Source organism: Schistocerca nitens, chromosome 4 (genome assembly GCF_023898315.1).
Source record: "Schistocerca nitens isolate TAMUIC-IGC-003100 chromosome 4, iqSchNite1.1, whole genome shotgun sequence".
NCBI lineage: Eukaryota > Metazoa > Arthropoda > Insecta > Orthoptera > Acrididae > Schistocerca > Schistocerca nitens.
Window position 1 is genome coordinate 32,994,558 of NC_064617.1, and position 20,995 is coordinate 33,015,552.

Here is a 20,995-nt window from a genome sequence, read left to right on the forward strand (position 1 = left end):
ATTAGATTAGGAAATGAGACACTTAAAGTAGTAAAGGAGTTTTGCTATTTGGAGAGCACAATAACTGATGATGGTCGAAGAAGAGAGCATATAAAATGTAGACTGGCAATGGCAAGGAAAGCGTTTCTGAAGAAGATAAATTTGTTATCATCGAGTATAGATTTAAGTGTCAGGAAGTCGTTTCTGAAAGTATTTGTATGGAGTGAAGCCATGTATGGAAGTGAAACATGGACGATAACTAGTATGGACAAGAAGAGAATAGAAGCTTTCGAAATGTGGTGCTACAGAAGAATGCTGAAGATAAGGTGGGTAGATCACGTAACTAATGAGGAGGTATTGAATAGGATTGGGGAGAAGAGGAGTTGGTGGCACAACTTGACTAGAAGAAGGGATCGGTTGGTAGGACATGTTTTGATGCATCAAGTGATCACCAATTTAATACTGGAGGGCAGCGTGGAGGGTAAAAATCGTGGAGGGAGACCAAGAGATGCATACACTAAGGAGACTTAGAAGGATGTAGGCTGCAGTAAGTACTGGGAGATGAAGAAGCTTGCACAGGATGGAGTAGCATGGGGAGCTGCATCAAACCACTCTCAGCACTGAAGACCACAACAACAACAACACCAGGGAATTGCAGGGTCTTGAAATCAACGTATCACTTCTCACTGCATTTCATGAGCCATTCGTCAACGATTTCGTCAAAATAAATGTTGAAAAGGGTTGCAACGACGGCATGCTTTGCCTAGGAGCTGAGATGCCACGCCGGCGCAGACCAGCCGGCGGGGGCGGAGGCCGCGGCGCGGACGCCGGCGCGGGGGCGGCGGGGGCGGCTGCGGCGGCGGCGGCGCTGGCGGACGACGAGTCCGGCTGCTGCGCGCGGCCCGAGCAGCGGCACGCGGCTAACGCGCGCGAGCGTGCGCGCATGCGCGTGCTGGCGCGCGCCTTCTGCCGGCTGAAGACGACGCTGCCGTGGGTGCCGGCCGACACGAAGCTCAGCAAGCTGGACACGCTGCGGCTGGCCGCCTCCTACATCGCGCACCTGCGCGCCATCCTCACCGACGAACCGGCGCCGCCCTCCGCCCAGCACCCGCTCAACCTCGTGAGTACTCACTGCTCGCTCCCCACACACGCGGCCCGCTGCGTCTCACGGAACGCGGCGTGCGCCTCTTCGCGGTTCTTGATCCCACCATTTGCAGCGGCAGTTGTCGGCTGCACCTGCCGCAGTAATCGCACAGTTTGTTAACGAAAACACGGGTGATCAAAAAGTCAGTATAAATTTGAAAACTGAATAGATCACGGGATAATGTAAATAGAGAGGTACAAATTGACACACATGCTTGGAGTGAGGTGGGGTTTTATTAGGGCCAAAAAAATACAAAAGTTCAAAAAATGTCCGACAGATGCCGCTTCATCTGAATAGCAATAATTAGCATAACAAACTGAGACAAAGCAAAGATGATGTTCTTTACAGGAAGTGCTCAATATGTCCACCATCGTTCCTCAACAATAGCTGTAGTCGAGGAATAATGTTGTGAACAACACTGTAAAGCACGTCCGGAGTTATGGTGAGGCATTGGTGTCGGATGTTGTCTTTCAGCATCCCTAGAGATGTCGGTCGATCACGATACACTTGTGACTTCAGGTAACCCCAAAGCCAATAATCGCACGGACTGAGGTCTGGGGACCTGGGAGGACAAGCATGACGAAAGTGGCGGCTGAGCACACGATCACCACCAAACGACGCGCGCAAGAGATCTTTCATGCGTCTAGCAATATGGGGTGGAGCGCCATCCTGCATAAACATCGTACGTTCCAGCAGGTGTTTATCAGCCAGGCTGCGGATGATGCGATTCTGTAACATATCGGCGTACCTCCCACCCGTCACGGTAGCAGTTACAAAACCAGAATCACCCATTTCCTCGAAGAAAAAAGGCCCGATAACGGTAGATGTGGTAAATCCAACCCATACCGTGACTTTCTCGTCGTGCAGTGGAGTTTCCACGACAGTTCTAGGATTTTCGGTACCCCAAATTCTGCAGTTGTGGGCGTTGACAGACCCTCGGAGCGTGAAATAAGCTTCGTCGGTCCACAACACGTTACTCAACCAATCGTTATCTTCCGCCTTCTTTTGAAACGCGCACACCGCAAAAACCCTCCGCTTCTCTAAATTGCGAGGTAACAGTTCATGATGCCGATGGATTTTGTACGGATAGCATCGGAGGGTACGCCTAAGTGCCAACCAAACAGTAGTGTATGGAATGCCGGTGCGACGTGCGACTGCACGAGCGCTGACTTTCCCGTGCATAGACCAACCCGCTACAGTCTCCATTTCATCCTGAACTGTCTCAGCACCATTACGCCTTGTGCTCGGTCGGCCACTACGGGGTCTATCGTCTGAACAACCCGTGGCTTCGAACTTCGAAATCATTCTCGCCACAGCTGCATTTGTCAACGGACCTTTACCCGTTCGAATCCCCTTCCTATGGCGATAGGAACTAGCACATTCCCCATTATGATAATAAAGCTTCACTAAAAGCGCCTTTTCAGGTAACGTCATCATGCTGCGACTGCTGGCGCATCTGATTCTCTCTCTCATTACAGCTCTATTTACACACGATTGTCATGCGTTGTCACTGACGTTTTGCTGCCCAGCGCCATCTGTCGGACATTTTGTAAAGTTTCCTTTTTTTGTTTTAATAAAACTCCATGTCATTCCAAGCATGTGTGTCAATTTTTACCTCTCTATCTACATTATTCCGTGGTTTATTAAGTTTGAAAATTTATACTTTTTGATCACCTGGTAGTCGCATTAACACTGTCAGCGATCGTCCAAGATAGATGTATGAAATCGCCGAGCAGATTCTTAATTCGTCGATGAATTTACCAGGGATTTGCTGGTAGAAGAACACTACGTATGGTGCACAACAATGTTAGAGATGTACTATAGCCCGCGCCACGTGGGACGTCGCTTCCGCTTATACAGGCGGAGCGATAGGGAAGCGTGGAGGGGATGAGGTCAGCCCATGCGTGGCGGCAGAATGTGGGCAAACAGAAGTCCGTGTTGCCGAACTGTGTTGCTACGGACAACAGTCAGATTCGTTTGCTGCCAGTACATCGTATTCTGCTTTCAAATCTACGAGTGAATAATATTTAAAACAGATTTCTACCAGTCGTCTACATGAGAGAAACCTCGCTTCGCGTGTTGACGTCGTCTCCAGTGCTCCGCAGCGACTATCCTTTCTTTCTACATCGGAATGCGAGAACAGCTGAAGCGGCTTTGTGAAGACGTCTAGTAAAAATTTTCTCAAAATGACTATTGACTAACGACATGGTAATCGAAAATTGTTGCAATTATTGCCACTTATTGCGATTTGGACAATGTACACTACTGGCCATTAAAATTGCTACACCACAAAGATGACGTGCTACACGCCAAATTTAACCGACAGGAAGAAGATGCTGTGATATGCGAAAGATTAGCTTTTCAGAGCATGCACACAAGGCTGGCGGAAGTGCCGACACCTACAACGTTCTGACATGAGGAAAGTTTCCAACCGATTTCTCATACACAAACAGCAGTTGACCGGCGTTGCCTGGTGAAACGTTGTTGTGGTGCCTCGTGTAAGGAGGAGAAATGGATACCATCACGTTTCCGACTTTGATAAAGGTCGGATTGTAGCCTATCGCGATTGCGGTTTATCGTATCGCGGCACTGCTGCTCGCGTTGGTCGAGATCCAATGACTGTTACCAGAATATGGAATCAGTGGGTTCAGGAGGGTAATACGGAACGCCGTGCTGAATCCCAACGGGCTCGTATCACTAGCAGTCGAGATGACAGGCATCTTATGTGCATGGCTGTAACGGATCGTGCAGCCATGTCTCGATCCCTGAGTCAACAGATGGGGACGCTTGCAGGACAACAACCATCTGCACGAACAGTTCGACGACGTTTGCAGCAGCATGGACTATCAGCTCGGAGACCATGGTTGCGGTTACCCTTGACGCTGCATCACAGACAGGAGCGCCTGCGATGGTGTACTCAACGACGAACCTGGGTGCACGACTGGCAAAACGTCATTTTCTCGGATGAATCCAGGTTATGTTTACAGCATCATGATGGTCGCATCCGTGTTTGGCGACATCGCGGTGAACGCACATTGGAAGCGTGTATTCGTCATCGCCATACTGGCGTATCACCCGTCGTGATGGTACGAGGTGCCATTGGTTACACGTCTCGGTCACCTCTTGTTCGCATTGACGGCACTTTGAACAGTGGACGTTAAATTTCAGATGTGTTACGACCCGTGGCTCTATCCTTCATTCGATCCCTGCGAAACCCTACATTTCAGCAGGATAATGCACGACCGCACGTTGCAGGTCCTGTACGGGCTTTTCTGGATACAGAAAATGTTCGATTGCTGCCCTGGCCAGCACATTCTCCAGATCTCTCACCAAATGAAAACGTCTGGTCAATGGTGGCCGAGCAACTGGTTCGTCACAATACGCCAGTCACTACTCTTGATCAACTGCGGTATCGTGTTGAAGCTGCATGGGCAGCTGTACCTGTACGCTCCATCCAAGCTCTGATTGACTCAATGCCCAGGCGTATCAAGGCCGTTATTACGGCCAGAGGTGGTTCTTCTGGGTACTGATTTGTCACGATCTATGTACCCAAATTGCGTGAAAATGTAATCACATGTCAGTTCTAGTAAAATATATTTGTCCAACGAATACCCGTTTATCACCTGCATTTCTTCTTGGTGTAGCAATTTTAATGGCCAGTAGTGTAAGTAAAAATGTAATACACAACAAAATAAACTTAAAACTAAAACCGAAATTATATTTGTATGACAACTGTTTCCACTCCATACAATTTTTTAAAATGTGTATAATACGCTTATGAGCGGGTGTTTCACTGTAGTTCAATGTAAATTAGTACGCGTAAAAAAGAATTACTGGGAAGAAAGACTAACTGAAAATACTATCGTAAAAATTGTCAGTGTGTCATATTTTTCGGGGTCAACAGGCATTATGAGTTTAAACTAATTCGTGCGACATTAAAGTGGGAAAACCCATTTATGATCCAATAAACAAGCAAGCCATTATGCATCACCTGTGAATAACTCGGCGGAATGCTGACTGATAATGTCGAAAACCACCGATATCTTGACAGGTAACCCTCCCTTTTATTTTACGGCATTTTCCAATTCGTGCCTTGAAAACGACAAGGGTTTACTTGTCGAAATATTGGAGTTTTTGACGAATTTATCCGGCCGTATTCTCGCGAGTAATTACAGCATAAAACACTCTGGAAAAAGCTTAACTTCTCCTTGGGCGAAGTGTTGAATATCATTGTCTGAATACTTCATAGGCATTATATTCCTAATCAATAAAAGCTACGAAGTATGTTGGCAAAAGCATTTTTGAACCGTGCGTCTTTAAAACCAACAAAGATTATTACTTTCTTTCAACGTCTACACCGTAATAACATCTGCTATCTGAGTCCATATCTGAACCATCTCATTGTAAATTTAGGACGATGGGTTCACTTCCCTGTCAGAGTCTTGTTTCTGAAACTTCTCAGCGAGCCCACGCTGAAGGAGGATGCTGCCTATTGTTCCGTGCACAACCGTTTAAGTGCCTGTTTTTTTAATTCCATCGCAAAACTGTGTGATCACATTCACATGCAAGAAAGTCAAGTTTTATACATTCTGTCGCCTGACCTATAAATTAACGAGCTATAGGAGTTCAGCATGAGTCTGGCACACATTGTCCGGGATATTTTTATTTTTGAGCCAAAGCACAATATCCCCTTTCCTGGTCTCGTACTTGGTCTTTTCTCTGTAACAGCTGAATGGTAAGCGACGCGGTAATTACAATGGCCGACTTTGAAGCAAGGTATGGCAAGAATTGTTCAGTGAACCACTTCATGAAAGTGACAACTTCCATTTCCGAATGATAGGCACTACCGTTTACCTCACACCTAAACACAACTTTACTCTCATGAAACAACTCAGAAGAAGAGACAGCATGCAGAATAAGCATTCGAGAACCTTTTCCTATGGGAACTTTATCGTTGTCAAAACCATCTATTTGTGATACAATTTTCTTTCGATTTTGGTACTTTTCAGGCGACACGAAAACAAATTTTCTGGAAGTTTCTACAGCTCCGACACTTTTGTTTACTATTCTCTGTAGAGTTCTCTTGCCGATACGTGCTTCTGCAGTTCGTTCTTGAGTCTTCAAAACGTCAAAAATAGAAGTCTCGCTTTCAGATTCTCCTTTGAAAAGCTATAAATGCGGGACATAAACCGCCTCGACTACTTGTGAAGCATCTACATCTACGTGATTACTCTGAAATGCACAATTAGGTGGCTGGCGGAGGGTGCATCGAACCACCTTCAAGCTTTTTCTCTACTATTCCACTCTCGAACAGCGCGCGGGAAACGCGAACACTTCAATCTTTCCGCGCGAACTCAGATTTCCCTTATTTTATTATGATGATCACTCTTCCCTATGTAGGCTGGCGCCAACAAAGTATTTTCACACTCTGACGGGATAATTGGCGACTGAAAGTTCATGAGAAGATCCTGCCACAATGAAAAACTCCTTCGTTGTGATGATTACCACAACAAATCGCGTATCATATACGTGGCAGTCTCTCCCCTATTTCACGATAATAAAAAAACGGACTGCCCTTCTTTGAACTTTTTAAATGAATCCTATATGCTGTGGATCCCATACTGGACAGCAATACTCCGGAAGAGGGCGGGAAATGTGATGTAGTATCTTTAGTAGATCTGTTGCACTTTCTAAGTGTTATCCACGTGAGTGTCGCAATTTAAGTTATTCGTAATTGTTATTCATAAGTATTTAGTCGAATGTACAGCTTTAGATTTGTGTGTTTTGTCTTGTAAACCGAAATTTAGCAGATTTCTTTTCGTTATCATGTGGTAGACGTCAGACTTTTCATTATTTAGAGTCAATTGACACTTTCCTCACGACACAGATAGCTTGTGTAAATCGTTTTGTTATTTGTGTTAACCATCTGATGTCTTTGTAAGACGGTGAACGACAACATCATCTGCGAACAATCTAAGAGGGCTGCTGAGACTGTCTCCCAAATCGTTTATTAGGTCAGGAACGGCAGAAGGCCTACAACACGTCCTTGCAAGCGCCAGACATCAGTTCTGCTTTACTCGATGATTTTTCCTTGATTACTGTGACCTTTCTGACAGAAATCACGAATCCAGTCACACAACTAAAACTTTACTCTACAGATACGCAATTTAATTAAAGTGGCTTGTGAGGAAATTCACGTTTCTTGCTGTCACCTGACATTCATTTGGAAATCAGACCAAAACGTTTACAGAAAAACGTTCACAGCTCAACTGCTACAAGAAACTAACATCGACATCTAAATGAATAATTCGGTCGCTCTGTGAATGAAACTGCGTTGTCCCGAAATTGGCAACTCGCAGTCTAGTTTGTAATTCACCACTAGGCGCAAGGAGAGAGTGAATATTTTTGACTACTAGTAGTTAATGGTGGGGGATGCACAGAACGCCTTCCTACATGACGCGAAGTTCAATAGAGGTTATTCGTCAACTAAGCTGAATGTCCATCACATTTTTGGTTTTAAATTGAATAAAGTTAAAATATCCCCCCATCAACCATGGACCTTGCCGTTGGTGGGGAGGCTTGCGTGCCTCAACGATATCGATAGGCGTACCGTAGGTGCAACCACAACGGAGGGGTATCTGTTGAGAGGCCAGACAAACGTGTGGTTCTTGAAGAGGGGCAGCAGCCTTTTTAGTAGTTGCAGGGCAACAGTCTTGTAACACTAACCAAAACGGCCTTGCTGTGCTGGTACTGCGAACGGCTGAAAGCAAGGGGAAACTACAGCCGTAATTTTTCCCGTGGGCATGCAGCTTTACTGTATGATTAAATGATGATGGCGTCCTCTTCGGTAAAATTTCCGGAGGTAAAATAGTCCCCCATTCGGATCTCCGGGCGGGGACTACTCAAGAGGACGTCGTTATCAGGAGAAAGAAAACTGGCGTTCTACGGATCGGAGAGTGGAATGTCAGATCCCTTAATCGGGCAGGTAGGTTAGAAAATTTAAAAAGGTAATAGATAGGTTAAAGTTAGATACAGTGGGAATTAGTGAAGTTCGGTGGCAGGAGGAACATGACTTTTGGCCAGGTGAATGCAGGGTTATAAATACAAAATCAAATAGGGGTTATGCAGGAGTGGGTTTAATCATGAATAAACAAATAGGAGTGCGGGTAAGCTACTACAAACAGCATAGTGAACGCATTATTGTGGCCAAGATAGACACGAAACTACAGTAGTACAAGTTTATATGCCAACTAGCTCTGCAGATGATGAAGAAATTGATGAAATGTATGATGAGATAAAAGAAATTATTCAGGTAGTGAAGGGAGACGAAAATTTAATAGTCACGGGTGACTGGAACTCGAGAGTAGGAAAAGGAAGAGAAGGAAACGTAGTAGGGGAATATGGATTAGGGCTAAGAAATGAAAGAGGAAGCAGCCTGGGACAATTTTGCACAGAGCATAGCTAACACTTGGTTCAAGAATCACGAAAGAAGGTTGTATACATGGAAGAACCCTGGAGATACTAGAAGGTTTCAGATAGATTATGTAATGGTAAGACAGAGATTTAGGAACCAGGTTTTAAATTGTAAGATATCTCCAGGGGCAGATGTGGACTCCGACCACAATCTATTGGTTATGAAATGTAGATTAAAACTAAAGACACTGCAAAAAGATGGGAATTGCGGGAGATGGAACCTGGATAAACTGAAAGAACCAGAGGTTGTACAGAGTTTCAGGGAGAGCATAAGGGAACAATTGACAGCTATGGGGGAAAGATATACAGTAGAAGAAGAATGGGTAGCTTTGAGGGATGAAATAGTGAAGGCAGCATAGGATCAAGTAGGTAAAAAGACGAGGGCTAGTAGAAATTCTTGGGTAACAGAAGAGATATTGAATTTAATTGATGAAAGGAGAAAATACAAAAATGCAGTAAATGAAGCAGGCAAAAAGGAATACAAACGTCTCAAAAATGAGATCAACAGGAAGTGCAAAATGGCTAAGCAGGGATGGCTAGAGGACAAATGTAAGGATGTAGAGGCTTGTCTCACTAGGGGTAAGATAGATACTGCCTACAGGAAAATTAAAGAGACCTTTGGAGAAAAGAGAGCCACTTGTATGAATATCAAGAGCTCAGATGGAAACCCAGTTCTAAGCAAAGAAGGAAAAGCAGAAGGGTGGAAGGAGTATATAGAGGGTCTATACAAGGGCGATGTACTTGAAGACAATATTATGGAAATGGAAGAGGATGTAGATGAAGATGAAATGGGAGATACAATACTGCGTGAAGAGTTTGACAGAGCAGTGAAAGACCTGAGTCGAAACAAGGCCCCGGGAGTAGACAACATTCCATTAGAACTACTGACGGCCTTGGGAGAGCCAGTCCTGACAAAACTCTACCATCTGGTGAGCAAGATGTATGAAACAGGCGAAATACCCTCAGACTTCAAGAAGAATATAATAATTCCAATCGCAAAGAAAGCAGGCGTTGACAGATGTGAGAATTACCGAACAATCAGTTTAATAAGCCACAGCTGCAAAATACTAACACGAATTCTTTACAGACGAATGGAAAAACTAGTAGAAGCCGACCTTGGGGAAGATCAGTTTGGATTCCGTAGAAATACTGGAACACGTGAGGCAATACTGACCCTATGACTTATCTTAGAAGAAAGATTAAGGAAAGGCAAACCTACGTTTCTAGCATTTGTAGACTTAGAGAAAGCTTTTGACAATGTTGACTGGAATACTCTCTTTCAAATTCTAAAGGTGGCAGGGGTAAAATACAGGGAGCGAAAGGCTATTTACAATTTGTACAGAAACCAGATGGCAGTTATAAGAGTCGAGGGACATGAAAGGGAAGCAGTGGTTGGGAAGGGAGTAAGACAGGGTTGTAGCCTCTCCCCGATGTTATTCAATCTGTATATTGAGCAAGCAGTAAAGGAAACAAAAGAAAAATTCGGAGTAGGTATTAAAATCCATAGTGAAGAAATAAAAACATTGAGGTTCGCTGATGACATTGTAATTCTGTCAGAGACAGCAAAGGACTTGGAAGAGCAGTTGAACGGAATGGACAGTGTCTTGAAGGGAGGATATAAGATGCACATCAACAAAAGCAAAACGAGGATAATGGAATGTAGTCGAATTAAGTCGGGTGATGTTGAGGGTATTGGATTAGGAAATGAGACACTTAAAGTAGTAAAGGAGTTTTGCTATTTGGGGAGCAAAATAACTGATGATGGTCGAAGTAGGGAGGATATAAAATGTAGACTGGCAATGGCAAGGAAAGCGTTTCTGAAGAAGAGAAATTTTTTAACATCGAGTATAGATTTAAGTGTCAGGAAGTCGTTTCTGAAAGTATTTGTATGGAGTGTAGCCATGTATGGATGTGAAACGTGGACGATAAATAGTCTGGACAAGAAGAGAATAGAAGCTTTCGAAATGTGATGCTACAGAAGAATGCTGAAAATTAGATGGGTAGATCACATAACTAATGAGGAGGTACTGAACAGAATTGGGGAGAAGAGGAGTTTGTGGCACAACTTGACTAGAAGAAGGGATCGGTTGGTAGGACATGTTCTGAGGCATCAAGGATCACCAATTTAGTATTGGAGGGCAGCGTGGAGGGTAAAAATCGTAGAGGGAGACCAAGAGATGAATTCACTAAACAGATTCAGAAGGATGTAGGCTGCAGTAGATACTAGGAGATGAAGAAGCTTGCACAGGATAGAGTAGCATGGAAAGCCGCATCAAACCAGTCTCAGGACTGAAGACCACAACAACAACAACAACAACAACAACAACAACAGTTAAAATATAGTGTCTGACGTCAGTTTATGCGTGCATAATACGCCTCTTTTCGATGGTATATTAACTACCATCAGTCTTTACTTTTTTCCATTTATTGGATTCCGGGAAGTGCCAAACAGTCATCTCGACAGTGTAATGTCATTTCTGAGGATACGAACGTAGCAACAGGACAACAGCAGCCGTCAGAGAAGAAAATCTCCGACCTGGCCAGGGATCGAACACGGACCCCTTTGGTTTGCAACGTGCCACGGCGATCCTGCAGCTACCGAGGCGGACGGACTGACGCACTTTATCACGTAAATTTCGAGATCGAGACCCGTTTCGTAATTCCGTACGAATGGAGCGGGAGGTTTGTTCTAAGCTACTTACCATCACGGAAAAAGGTATTAACCGGCAGATGCAAACATGACGCAGTCCGTCAAACTGAGAGATAGGTATATATTTTGCACACAAAGGTTCATAATATCAAAAACTTCCAGTGTGTAATTTGTGTTTACTTCCTGACAGACTGGCAGTAACGCTAAAATTTCTGGTCACTGAAGCAACGTTTCAGTTGTTGGCCTATGCTACAAGAATTGCAGCGGACGCATTATAAGTAACATCGAGTGTTCTATTAAATTAATAATTAAATTCCAGAATCTAATAAAAAGGTAGGTTGAAAAAATGCAGCCGCGAGGTCTGAGGCACCTTGCCACAGTTCTCGCAGCTCCCCCTGTCGGAGGTTAGAGTCCTACCTCGGGCATGTATGTGTGTGTGTGTGTGTGTGTGTGTGTGTGTGTGTGTTGTCCTTAGCGTAAGTTAGTTTAAGTAATTTGTAAGTCTAGGGACCGATGACCTCAGCAGTTTGGTCCCATAGGAACTTACGACAAATATTTGTGAAAAAATGTAAGTAGTCAGGGGCGAACCTGCTACTTTCTCTTTCAGAGCTGTCTCGACGCTGTCGAGAATGCTATGGTTTTAATATGACGCAACTATATTACATGCTATACAGTTTGTAATAATGTCTAAGGGCTGTAACTACAGATGACATTATTTGATATTTAACCACAACTGTGCAAAAAAGAGATGCGCTTTTGATTGATCGTTACTGAAATGATAAACTTCTACACCACACAAGTTATGGCACTAAGAGCATCACATATGAAGAGTCTTTAACTACCGACAGGTAGTTTCGCGTTATTTTATTACAACTAATCGTCTTCGAGACATCCTCGATGTGCCGATGCTTTGAAACAGCGTATATTTGTATATTTTGCCAAGCAAGATCGTCAGAGATGGAAAAGAGCCACCGTTGTACAACAACCGAGTTAGAAAACTGCTGCGGAAGCAAAGGGAACTTCACAGCAAACATAAATATAGCCAAAGCCTTGCAGACAAACAAAAATTACGCGTAGCGAAATGTAGTGTGAGGAGGGCTATTCGAGACGCGTTCAATGAATTCGAAAGTAAAGTTCTATGTACTGACTTGGCATAAAATCCTAAGAAATTTTGGTCTTATGTCAAAGCGGTAGGTGGATCAAAACAAAATGTCCAGACACACTGTGACCAAAATGGTACTGAAACAGTGGATGGTAGACTAAAGGCCGAAATACTAAATGTCTTTTTCCAAAGCTGTCTCACAGAGAAAGGCTGCATTGTAGTTCCTTCTATAGATTGTTGCACAGATGACGAAATGGTAAATATCGAAATAGACGACGGAGGGATAGAGAAACAATTAAAATCGCTCAAAAGAGGAAAGGCCGCTGGACCTGATGGGATACCAGTTCGATTTTACACAGAGTACACGAAGGAACTTGCCCCCCTTCTTGCAGCGGTGTGCCGTAGGTCTCTAGAAGAACGTAGCGTTCCAAAGGATTGGAAAAGGGCACAGGTCATCCCAGTTTTCAAGAAGGGACGTCGAACAGATGTGCGGACCTACAGACCTATATCTCTAACGTCGATCAGTTGTAGAATTTTGGAACACGTATTATGTTCGAGTATAATGACTTTCCTGGAGACTAGAAATCTACTCTGTAGGAATCAGCATGGGTTTCGAAAAAGACGGTCGTGTGAAACCCAGCTCGCGCTATTCGTCCACGAGACTCAGAGGGCCATAGACACGGGTTCCCAAGTAGATGCCGTGTTTCTTGACTTCCGCAAGGCGTTCGATACAGTTCCCCACAGTCGTTTAATGAACAAAGTAAGAGCATATGGACTATCAGACCAAATGTGTGATTGGATTGAAGAGTTCCTAGATAACAGAACGCAGCATGTCATTCTGAGTGGAGAGAAGTCTTCCTAAGTAAGAGTGATTTCAGGTGTGCCGCAGGGGAGTGTCGTAGGACAGTTGCTATTCACAATATACATAAATGACCTTGTAGATAACAACGGAGGTTCACTGAGGCTTTTTGCGGATGATGCTGTGGTATGTCGAGAGGTTGTAACAATGGAAAATTATACTCAAATTCAGGAGAATCTGCAGCGAATTGACGCATGGTGCAGTGAATGGCAGTTGAATCTCAATGTAGACAAGTGTAATGTACTGTGAATACATAGAAAGAAAGATCCCCTATCATTTAGCTACAATATAGCAGGTCAGCAACTGGAAGCAGTTAATTCCATAAATTATCTGGGAGTACGCGTTAGGAGCGATTTAAAATGGAATGATCATATAAAGTTGGTCGTCGGTAAAGCAGATGCCAGACTGAGATTCATTGGAAGAATCCTAAGGAAATGCAATCCGAAAACAAAGGAAGTAGGTTACAGTACGCTTGGTCGCCCGCTGCTTGAATACTGCTCAGCAGTGTGGGATCCGTGCCAGATAGGGTTGATAGAGGGGATAGAGAGGATCCAACGGAGATCAGCGCGCTTCGTTACGGGATCATTTAGTAATCGCGAAAGCGTTACGGAGATGATAGATAAACTCCAGTGGAAGACTCTACAGGAGAGACGCTCAGTAGCTCGGTACGGGCTTTTGTTGAAGTTTCGAGAACATACCTTCACCGAAGAGTCAAGCTGTATATTGCTCCCTCCTACGTATATCTCGCGAAGATACCATGAGGATAAAATCAGAGAGATTAGAGCCCACCCAGGAGCATACCGACAATCCTTCTTTCCACGAACAATACGAGACTGGAATAGAAGGGAGAACCGATAGAGGTACCCAAGGTACCCTCCGCCGCACACCGTCAGGTGGCTTGGGGAGTATGGATGTAGATGTACTCCGTAAAAAAAAAAAAAAAAAAAAAAAAAAAAACACACAAAATACCGAGTTTAACACGTACAGTACGGTGTGTACGTAAACCTGACACCACGTCTCAGTGACCACTTCCGTCTCTACGAGGCATACGTGTGCCACGTCAGTCTCTCCCTTTAACACTTCGCACTGTGGTGAGCTACGGAATTTCGCGCTGTGACGTCACTGGCTCCTCGTTCACGAACGTTTTCGCGTCCGCCGAGAGGACGCCTTGACGCCGCACTGTCAGGAGCACAAGAACGAGCGTCGAGCTGCATCCGTCCACCCCTACACAGCCGAGAAGGGCACTTCTTCTGAGCAGCTAGTACTACCGCCGTGCCGTGAAAAATCACAGCAGCTTGTACGCAGGCTTGCAGCCGTCGATGATACAGCCTCAGTTGCCAATATTGCCCAACTTACGACACCAGAGGTGGGTTTACGGACGGGTAACTTTCCGTGCGCCACTTGGTGGATGTTGCTGCTGCTCGAAGAGGTAGGAGGGAGCACGCGAGCTACCTGTCCGTGTATCTGAGACTCGTGCAACAGTCGTGCCGTGTCCGCGGTTCTGTTCGTTTTGAGCGTCTCATTTTTTCGCATGCACTCGAACTTACCTTTGCTTTAGCACTTTGGACGAGTGGTCTGCAGGGCTCGTTACACGAGATGATGAGAAGTAGTTAACTCAATTAACTGTCTGCTGTGATACCAGTTCTGAATTAGCTGCTAAAAGCATTCTTATCTGGTGATCTTCTCTCCGTTGACTGTCGAGGAGTCGGAATTCTAACTTACGACAGGTATTTCTGTTATTAAATAATTTATGTAATTAGGGATAGCGGGAAGGCTAGAAACAAGTCACAGACAAGCAGCAAATTAATGGAATAAATATGTATTGACCACTGAGAAATAAGATTAAGTGCAAGATAGCACTGACACAGGACGGGGTCATATCAGTCGACAATGCACGGATCGCGATCCACCTCCGTCCCCTATTTTTCACGAAGAATGCTATAAAGTTTCTGTATTCAGCCATTCCGAGACGACTGGAAGATGTTACGAATGCCAACGGTTTTCCTACAGTGGATAGGCAAAATAATGTGAACACCTGCACCTACTTGGGAATGGTTTATTAATAGCGGGTTGGACCCACTCTTTGATCAGGACGTCCTCTAACTCCTGTAGTGACGACGGAGGCGGAAACGTGCTCCAGAGTCTGCCCTCCAATACCGCCCCCACAAGGGTTCGACAGTCTTCAAGTCCGGGGAATGTGCTGACCAGAGAAGACGCTGCAGTTCAGTTGCATGCTCCCCATACCACGATTGTACTGTACTGGCTGTGTGAATGGGTACATTGTCGTCCTGAAATATGGTATCGGTATTAGGGAACTATATTGGAATAATGGGGTGCACCTGATGACCTAAAATGTTCACATAATCATTGGCTGTAACACGGCCAGCGGGAGTAAACATGACACCAGCAGAATAGCACGATGTGGCTCTCCACACCATGAAACTTGCGCGCCCATGCTTAGCCATTGGAATCAAGCAGTCACTATTGTAGGCTTATTCTAGCACTCTCGAGACGTAAACCCGGCCCGATGTTGGAAATAAAGAAAATGTTGACTCGTCGGACCATATGACGTGTTTCCACTGATCTGCCGTCCAGGATTTATGCTTCTGACACCATGTTCTAATGGTTTCAGTGCAGTTGTTCGTGCACGAATATTCCCTTTGTGCAGTTGCTGGCCGACAGTGTGGATAGATACGGGGTCTCGAAGATGGCTATTGACCTCTGCAGTCACTTTAGCAGCCGTAGTTTTGTATTGTTTTGACACAATTCGTGTCAGCATACGACGATCTTTGTCATTTAGTTTTGATTTGCGCCCACTATTACGTTCACACGATGAGGTCTTCCCATGTTTTGTGTAGGTTGTCATAACTGTTGAAACACTTAATCTTGAAACATTCAATAAATTGGCTGTCTCGATTACTGATGCTCCAGCAAATCGGGCGCCCACAATGTGCCCTCTTTGGAAATCTGTTGGGTCTTTCATTGCACGTCTACCTCAGCCTGTGAATGCAAATACGAAGCGTGCGCTACTCGTAAACATTTGGACGGATGCCAAGACCGTACTCGAGACGCACAGTCCTGCGCCACACGTGCCTCACGTGCGTTGTTGACCGTCAAACACAACCATCCCATTACTACCACTGTTCGCATTATTTTGCGTGTGCCGTGTACGTCGTGGAGGGCACGGTAATTTGCTATGTTTGTGGTATTCTCATATTGTTGTCCACGTCCTGTGTCTGCATGACGGAAGTAGATGCGGTTCTGTATCCCGAGTCCATCTTAACCTAGTGCACTGTGTCTGCAGTGGCGAGTGCGGCAGTGCCGCTCATGTACAGTGTTCGGCCCGTCACGTGCTCTGGAGGGTCACTTGACGCGTGCGAGGTGCACACGTTGTCACTTTACAGCCAGAAGCGTCGTCAGCAGGGAAGTTTCGTGCAGATTTATCGCACACCACGTGACGACATTTGAGCATTCGAACGATACTGTGAGACGCGGAACGTCGAAGATGTGCGTCGCGGCGACGTGCCCTTAGCGCTAGGATTTCACCCGGAACAAGTCCCGCCCATTCACCCCCCCCCCCCCCCCTCCACGCCTCGCCATAGTGTAAGGCCCTCCCCTAAACAGCCGCCAGCTCCCAGTTCCGCAAACTGGAAGCTAAGCTACAACAAAGTTGTTATCGTCACAGTCCAACACATGTTACACTGTGATGAAATTCAGTAATGATAAGAAATTTAAGTTGTTCTGGATGGTAATATAACATGAATTTGCATTATTAAAGAAATAACAATATTTATAGAGAATTGATAGCATCGCCAGCAATAGAAAACAAAACAAATAACGTGATGTTATTTAAGGGCAATAAGGACAAATTTTCATTAACTAATTCACTTATTAATAATACGTTTATTTGAGGGTAACAGCAGAGCAAACATACAATGCGAAAACAATGGTCTTGAATCTGTTATGTAGCTAGTAAAGCCACGGATGCAGTCGACTAACTCTGTTGTCTAAAATCAACATTATATAGAAATAAGTGAAAGTCGTTTTGTTTATGTAGGCCCTCATAGTAACTCACGAAAATTAAAGAATATAAGAATGGCATAAAGTAGAAATCCCTAATGAAGGCAGTACGATATTTCCTTATATGACATATTTCGTTAGTATCTGCATGGGTAATGGGTGAATTTTAACTTGTAAATTCTTCCAATGCCATACCTACGCATTATAAACGAGGTTATAAAGAAGTGTGGCTGTTTCTGTGTGATTAATGTACTATATGCTGTTGCAAACGTCTCAGGGAAATAATCTGTCGTTATTCTTTGTCTTGTCTATTTTTAACCAAAAGATTCATTAATTTTGTAAATTTCATTCAAACCATTTTTAAAAAATAATAATGATGATGTGTATGTTTGTCACAGAACAGTTATGGAGGAAATAAATGCTGCAGTGTTTCACGGCTGTAAAACGTCCTTCATGCTGTGCTAGCTCTTCTTCCACCCCTAAAACGTTTCAGCAAAACTATTCAGTGAATAACACGCGAAAATAGCGTGCAGGAACAAAGTAATTTTGATGCCCTCTGGAATCATAGTGAACACTGATGCCTGTTTCGCGTATACTGTCTGAGTTCTGAAACTCAAGTGTCAAGTATACCGTGGTTCATATTTCTCCGAGCAAATTATTATTTGAGGGTAGGTTTATCCTGTTTTAGTTTTGGGTGCTTTTTCTCACACAGAAGTATGTTTCTTCATAGGCTATTCATCTAAATACTGAGTTCTCGTATTTAAAGAATTCAGTGCTAAATTGTTTTCTCTTATGTTTGCTGTGGAAGTACCTGGCAGAGCTGAGGCCAACTGTGCACGTTTTTTGTAACGTATTTTTTGAACTATCTGGCGAAATTTAAGACCTGGCAACATATTAATATAACATTCACTCCGAGCGAGTGCAGCCGAACGCGGTAAACCACGTGGGTCAACTGAAACGATGCCCAGGCGCCGAACAAAGACGGGGAAGACCGGCGGTGAGTGGGCGGGTGAAATCCTGGCGCTAACGATTCCTGTGGCGGCGGCCTCTCCGGCCGACGGCAGCAGCTGACTGACGATCGGCCGCGGGCGCGATCGGCGGAGCGCAGCCGCAGTGCAGCCGCAGTGCGCACCGCCGTCCCTCGGCCACCAAGTTACGCCACCGACCGCCTCCTCGCCGTCTGTTCGCTGTCTGGGCGTCCGTTCCGACAAACTGCCGGTACTGCGGTGCGCGGAGAACGTTGGGCGAGGGTACGCCTGGAATACAGGGCGTGAAACGTGGTACTTAGGGAAAGGCAGGATTTGGTGTCGATGGAGTTGCTCAGTTTTTTTTTTTTAAATCATGTATGCATCATTTGGAACCAATTGCATATAAGGTTTACGATAAGCAACAATTGTGAGATTTGACTGTTAAGACAATATCTAATTAAAAATTCCTTAGACAAATTGCATTCACAGCTGAAAGCCTTAGTTTTTTTTTTATTTCAACAACAATAATAATTATACAGCTGAACCCACTTCCTTTAAATATCAATTGCAGCTAATTGTAATTTAATTGATTGTGAGCTACAGCTATAACTAATTACAATGGGCAGCTAAATTCTTACAAGTATTAGTACTTAGTATTAGAGCACGTCAAAACGCTGCTCAGTCTCGCTCGCTTCTCGCTGAGTCCGCGGCTCATTACCGCTGGCACAGGCGCTGAGGTGGGGATGACTGACGTCACGCTACGAAACTGAGCTGAGACGAGGGTTGTCGAATGGGACACGTGCCGCCCCGAGACTGCGAGAGCGCGAGCTGGCCGAGAGACTCGCATTATCGTAACGTAGCGGTAGGCTATAAACTGTCACGGGACTAAACATCTCCTGCAGAATGGACATTCTCACCTTCACCTTTGAATCCCCAGAAGAAAAATCTTAGCAACCCCTGTTGTTGTTGTTGTTGTTGTTGTTGTTGTTGTCTTCAGTCCTGAGACTGGTTTGATGCAGCTCTCCATGCTACTCTATCCTGTGCAAGCTTCTTCCTCTCCCAGTACGTACTGCAGCCTACATCCTTCTGAATCTGCTTAGTGTGTTCATCTCTTGGTCTCCCTCTAAGATTTTTACCCTCCACGCTGCCCTCCAATGCTAAATTTGTGATCCCTTGATGCCTCAGAATATGTCCTACCAACCGATCCCTTCTTCTAGTCAAGTTGTGCCACAATTTCTCTTCTCCCCAATCCTATTCAATACCTCCTCATTAGTTACGTGATCTACCCACCTTATCTTCAGCATTCTTCTGTAGCACCACACTTCGAAAGCTTCTATTCTCTTCTTGTCCACACTAGTTATCGTCCATGTTTCACTTCCATACATGGCTACACTCCATACAAATACTTTCAGAAACGACTTCCTGACACTTAAATCTATACTCGATGTTAACAAATTTCTCTTCTTCAGAAATGATTTCCTTGCCATTGCCAGTCTACATTTTATATCCTCTCTACATCGACCATCATCAGTTACTTTACTCCCTAAATAGCAAAACTCCTTTACTACTTTAAGTGTCTCATTTCCTAATCTAATTCCCTCAGCGTCACCCGATTTAATTTGACTACATTCAATTATCCTCGTTTTGCTTTTGTTGATGTTCATCTTATATCCTCCTTTCAAGACACTGTCCATTCCGTTCAACTGCTCTTCCAAGTCTTTTGTTGTCTCTGACAGAATTACAATGTCATCGGCGAACCTCAAAGTTTTTACTTCTTCTCCATGAATTTTAATGCCTACTCCGAAATTTCTTTTGTTTCCTTTACTGCTTGCTCAATATACAGATTGAATAACATCGGGGAGAGGCTACAACCCTGTCTCACTCCTTTCCCAACCACTGCTTCCATTTCATGCCCCTCGACTCTTACAACTGCCATCTGGTTTCTGTACAAATTGTAAATAGCCTTTCGCTTCCTGTATTTTACCCCTGCCACCTTCAGAATTTGAAAGAGAGTATTCCAGTTAACATTGTCAAAAGCTTTCTCTAAGTCTACAAATGCTAGAAACGTAGGTTTGCCTTTTCCTAATCTTTCTTCTAAGATAAGTCGTAAGGTTAGTATTGCCTCACGTGTTCCAACATTTCTACGGAATCCAAACTGATCTTACCCGAGGTCCGCTTCTACCAGTTTTTCCATTCGTCTGTAAAGAATTCGCGTTAGTATTTTGCAACTGTGACTTATTAAACTGATAGTTCGGTAATTTTCACATCTGTCAACACCTGCTTTCTTTGGGATTGGAATTATTATATTCTTCTTGAAGTCTGAGGGTATTTCGCCTGTCTCATACATCTTGCTCACCAGATGGTAGAGTTTTGTCACGACGGGCTCTCCCAAGGCCATCAGTAGATCTAATGGAATGTTGTCTACTCCCGGGGCCTTGTTTCGACTCAGGTCTTTCAGTGCTCTGTCAAACTCTTCACGCAGTATCTTATCTCCCATTTCGTCTTCATCTACATCCTCTTCCATTTCCATAATATTGTCCTCAAGTACATCGCCCTTGTATAAACCCTCTATATACTCCTTCCACCTTTCTGCCTTCCCTTCTTTGCTTAGAACTGGGTTGCCATCTGAGCTCTTGATATTCATACAAGTGATTCTCTTCTCTCCAAAGGTCTCTTTAATTTTCCTGTAGGCAGTATCTATCTTACCCCTAGCGAGATAAGCCTCTACATCGTTACATTTGTCCTCTAGCCATCCCTGCTTAGCCATTTTGCACTTCCTGTCGATCTCATTTTTGAGACG

At 44.4% G+C, this 20,995-nt stretch overlaps 1 protein-coding gene across 1 annotated transcript in view; it reads left to right on the forward strand.

Moving 5' to 3' along the window:
* Positions 1-922: 922 nt before the first annotated feature.
* Positions 923-20,995, forward strand: part of LOC126251416 (mesoderm posterior protein 2-like) — an 87,956-nt gene continuing 67,883 nt past the window's right edge. Inside the window, exon 1 of the mRNA XM_049951829.1 lies at positions 923-1,099. Coding sequence (XP_049807786.1) covers positions 923-1,099 — 177 coding nt within the window. The remainder of the gene's footprint in view (positions 1,100-20,995) is intronic.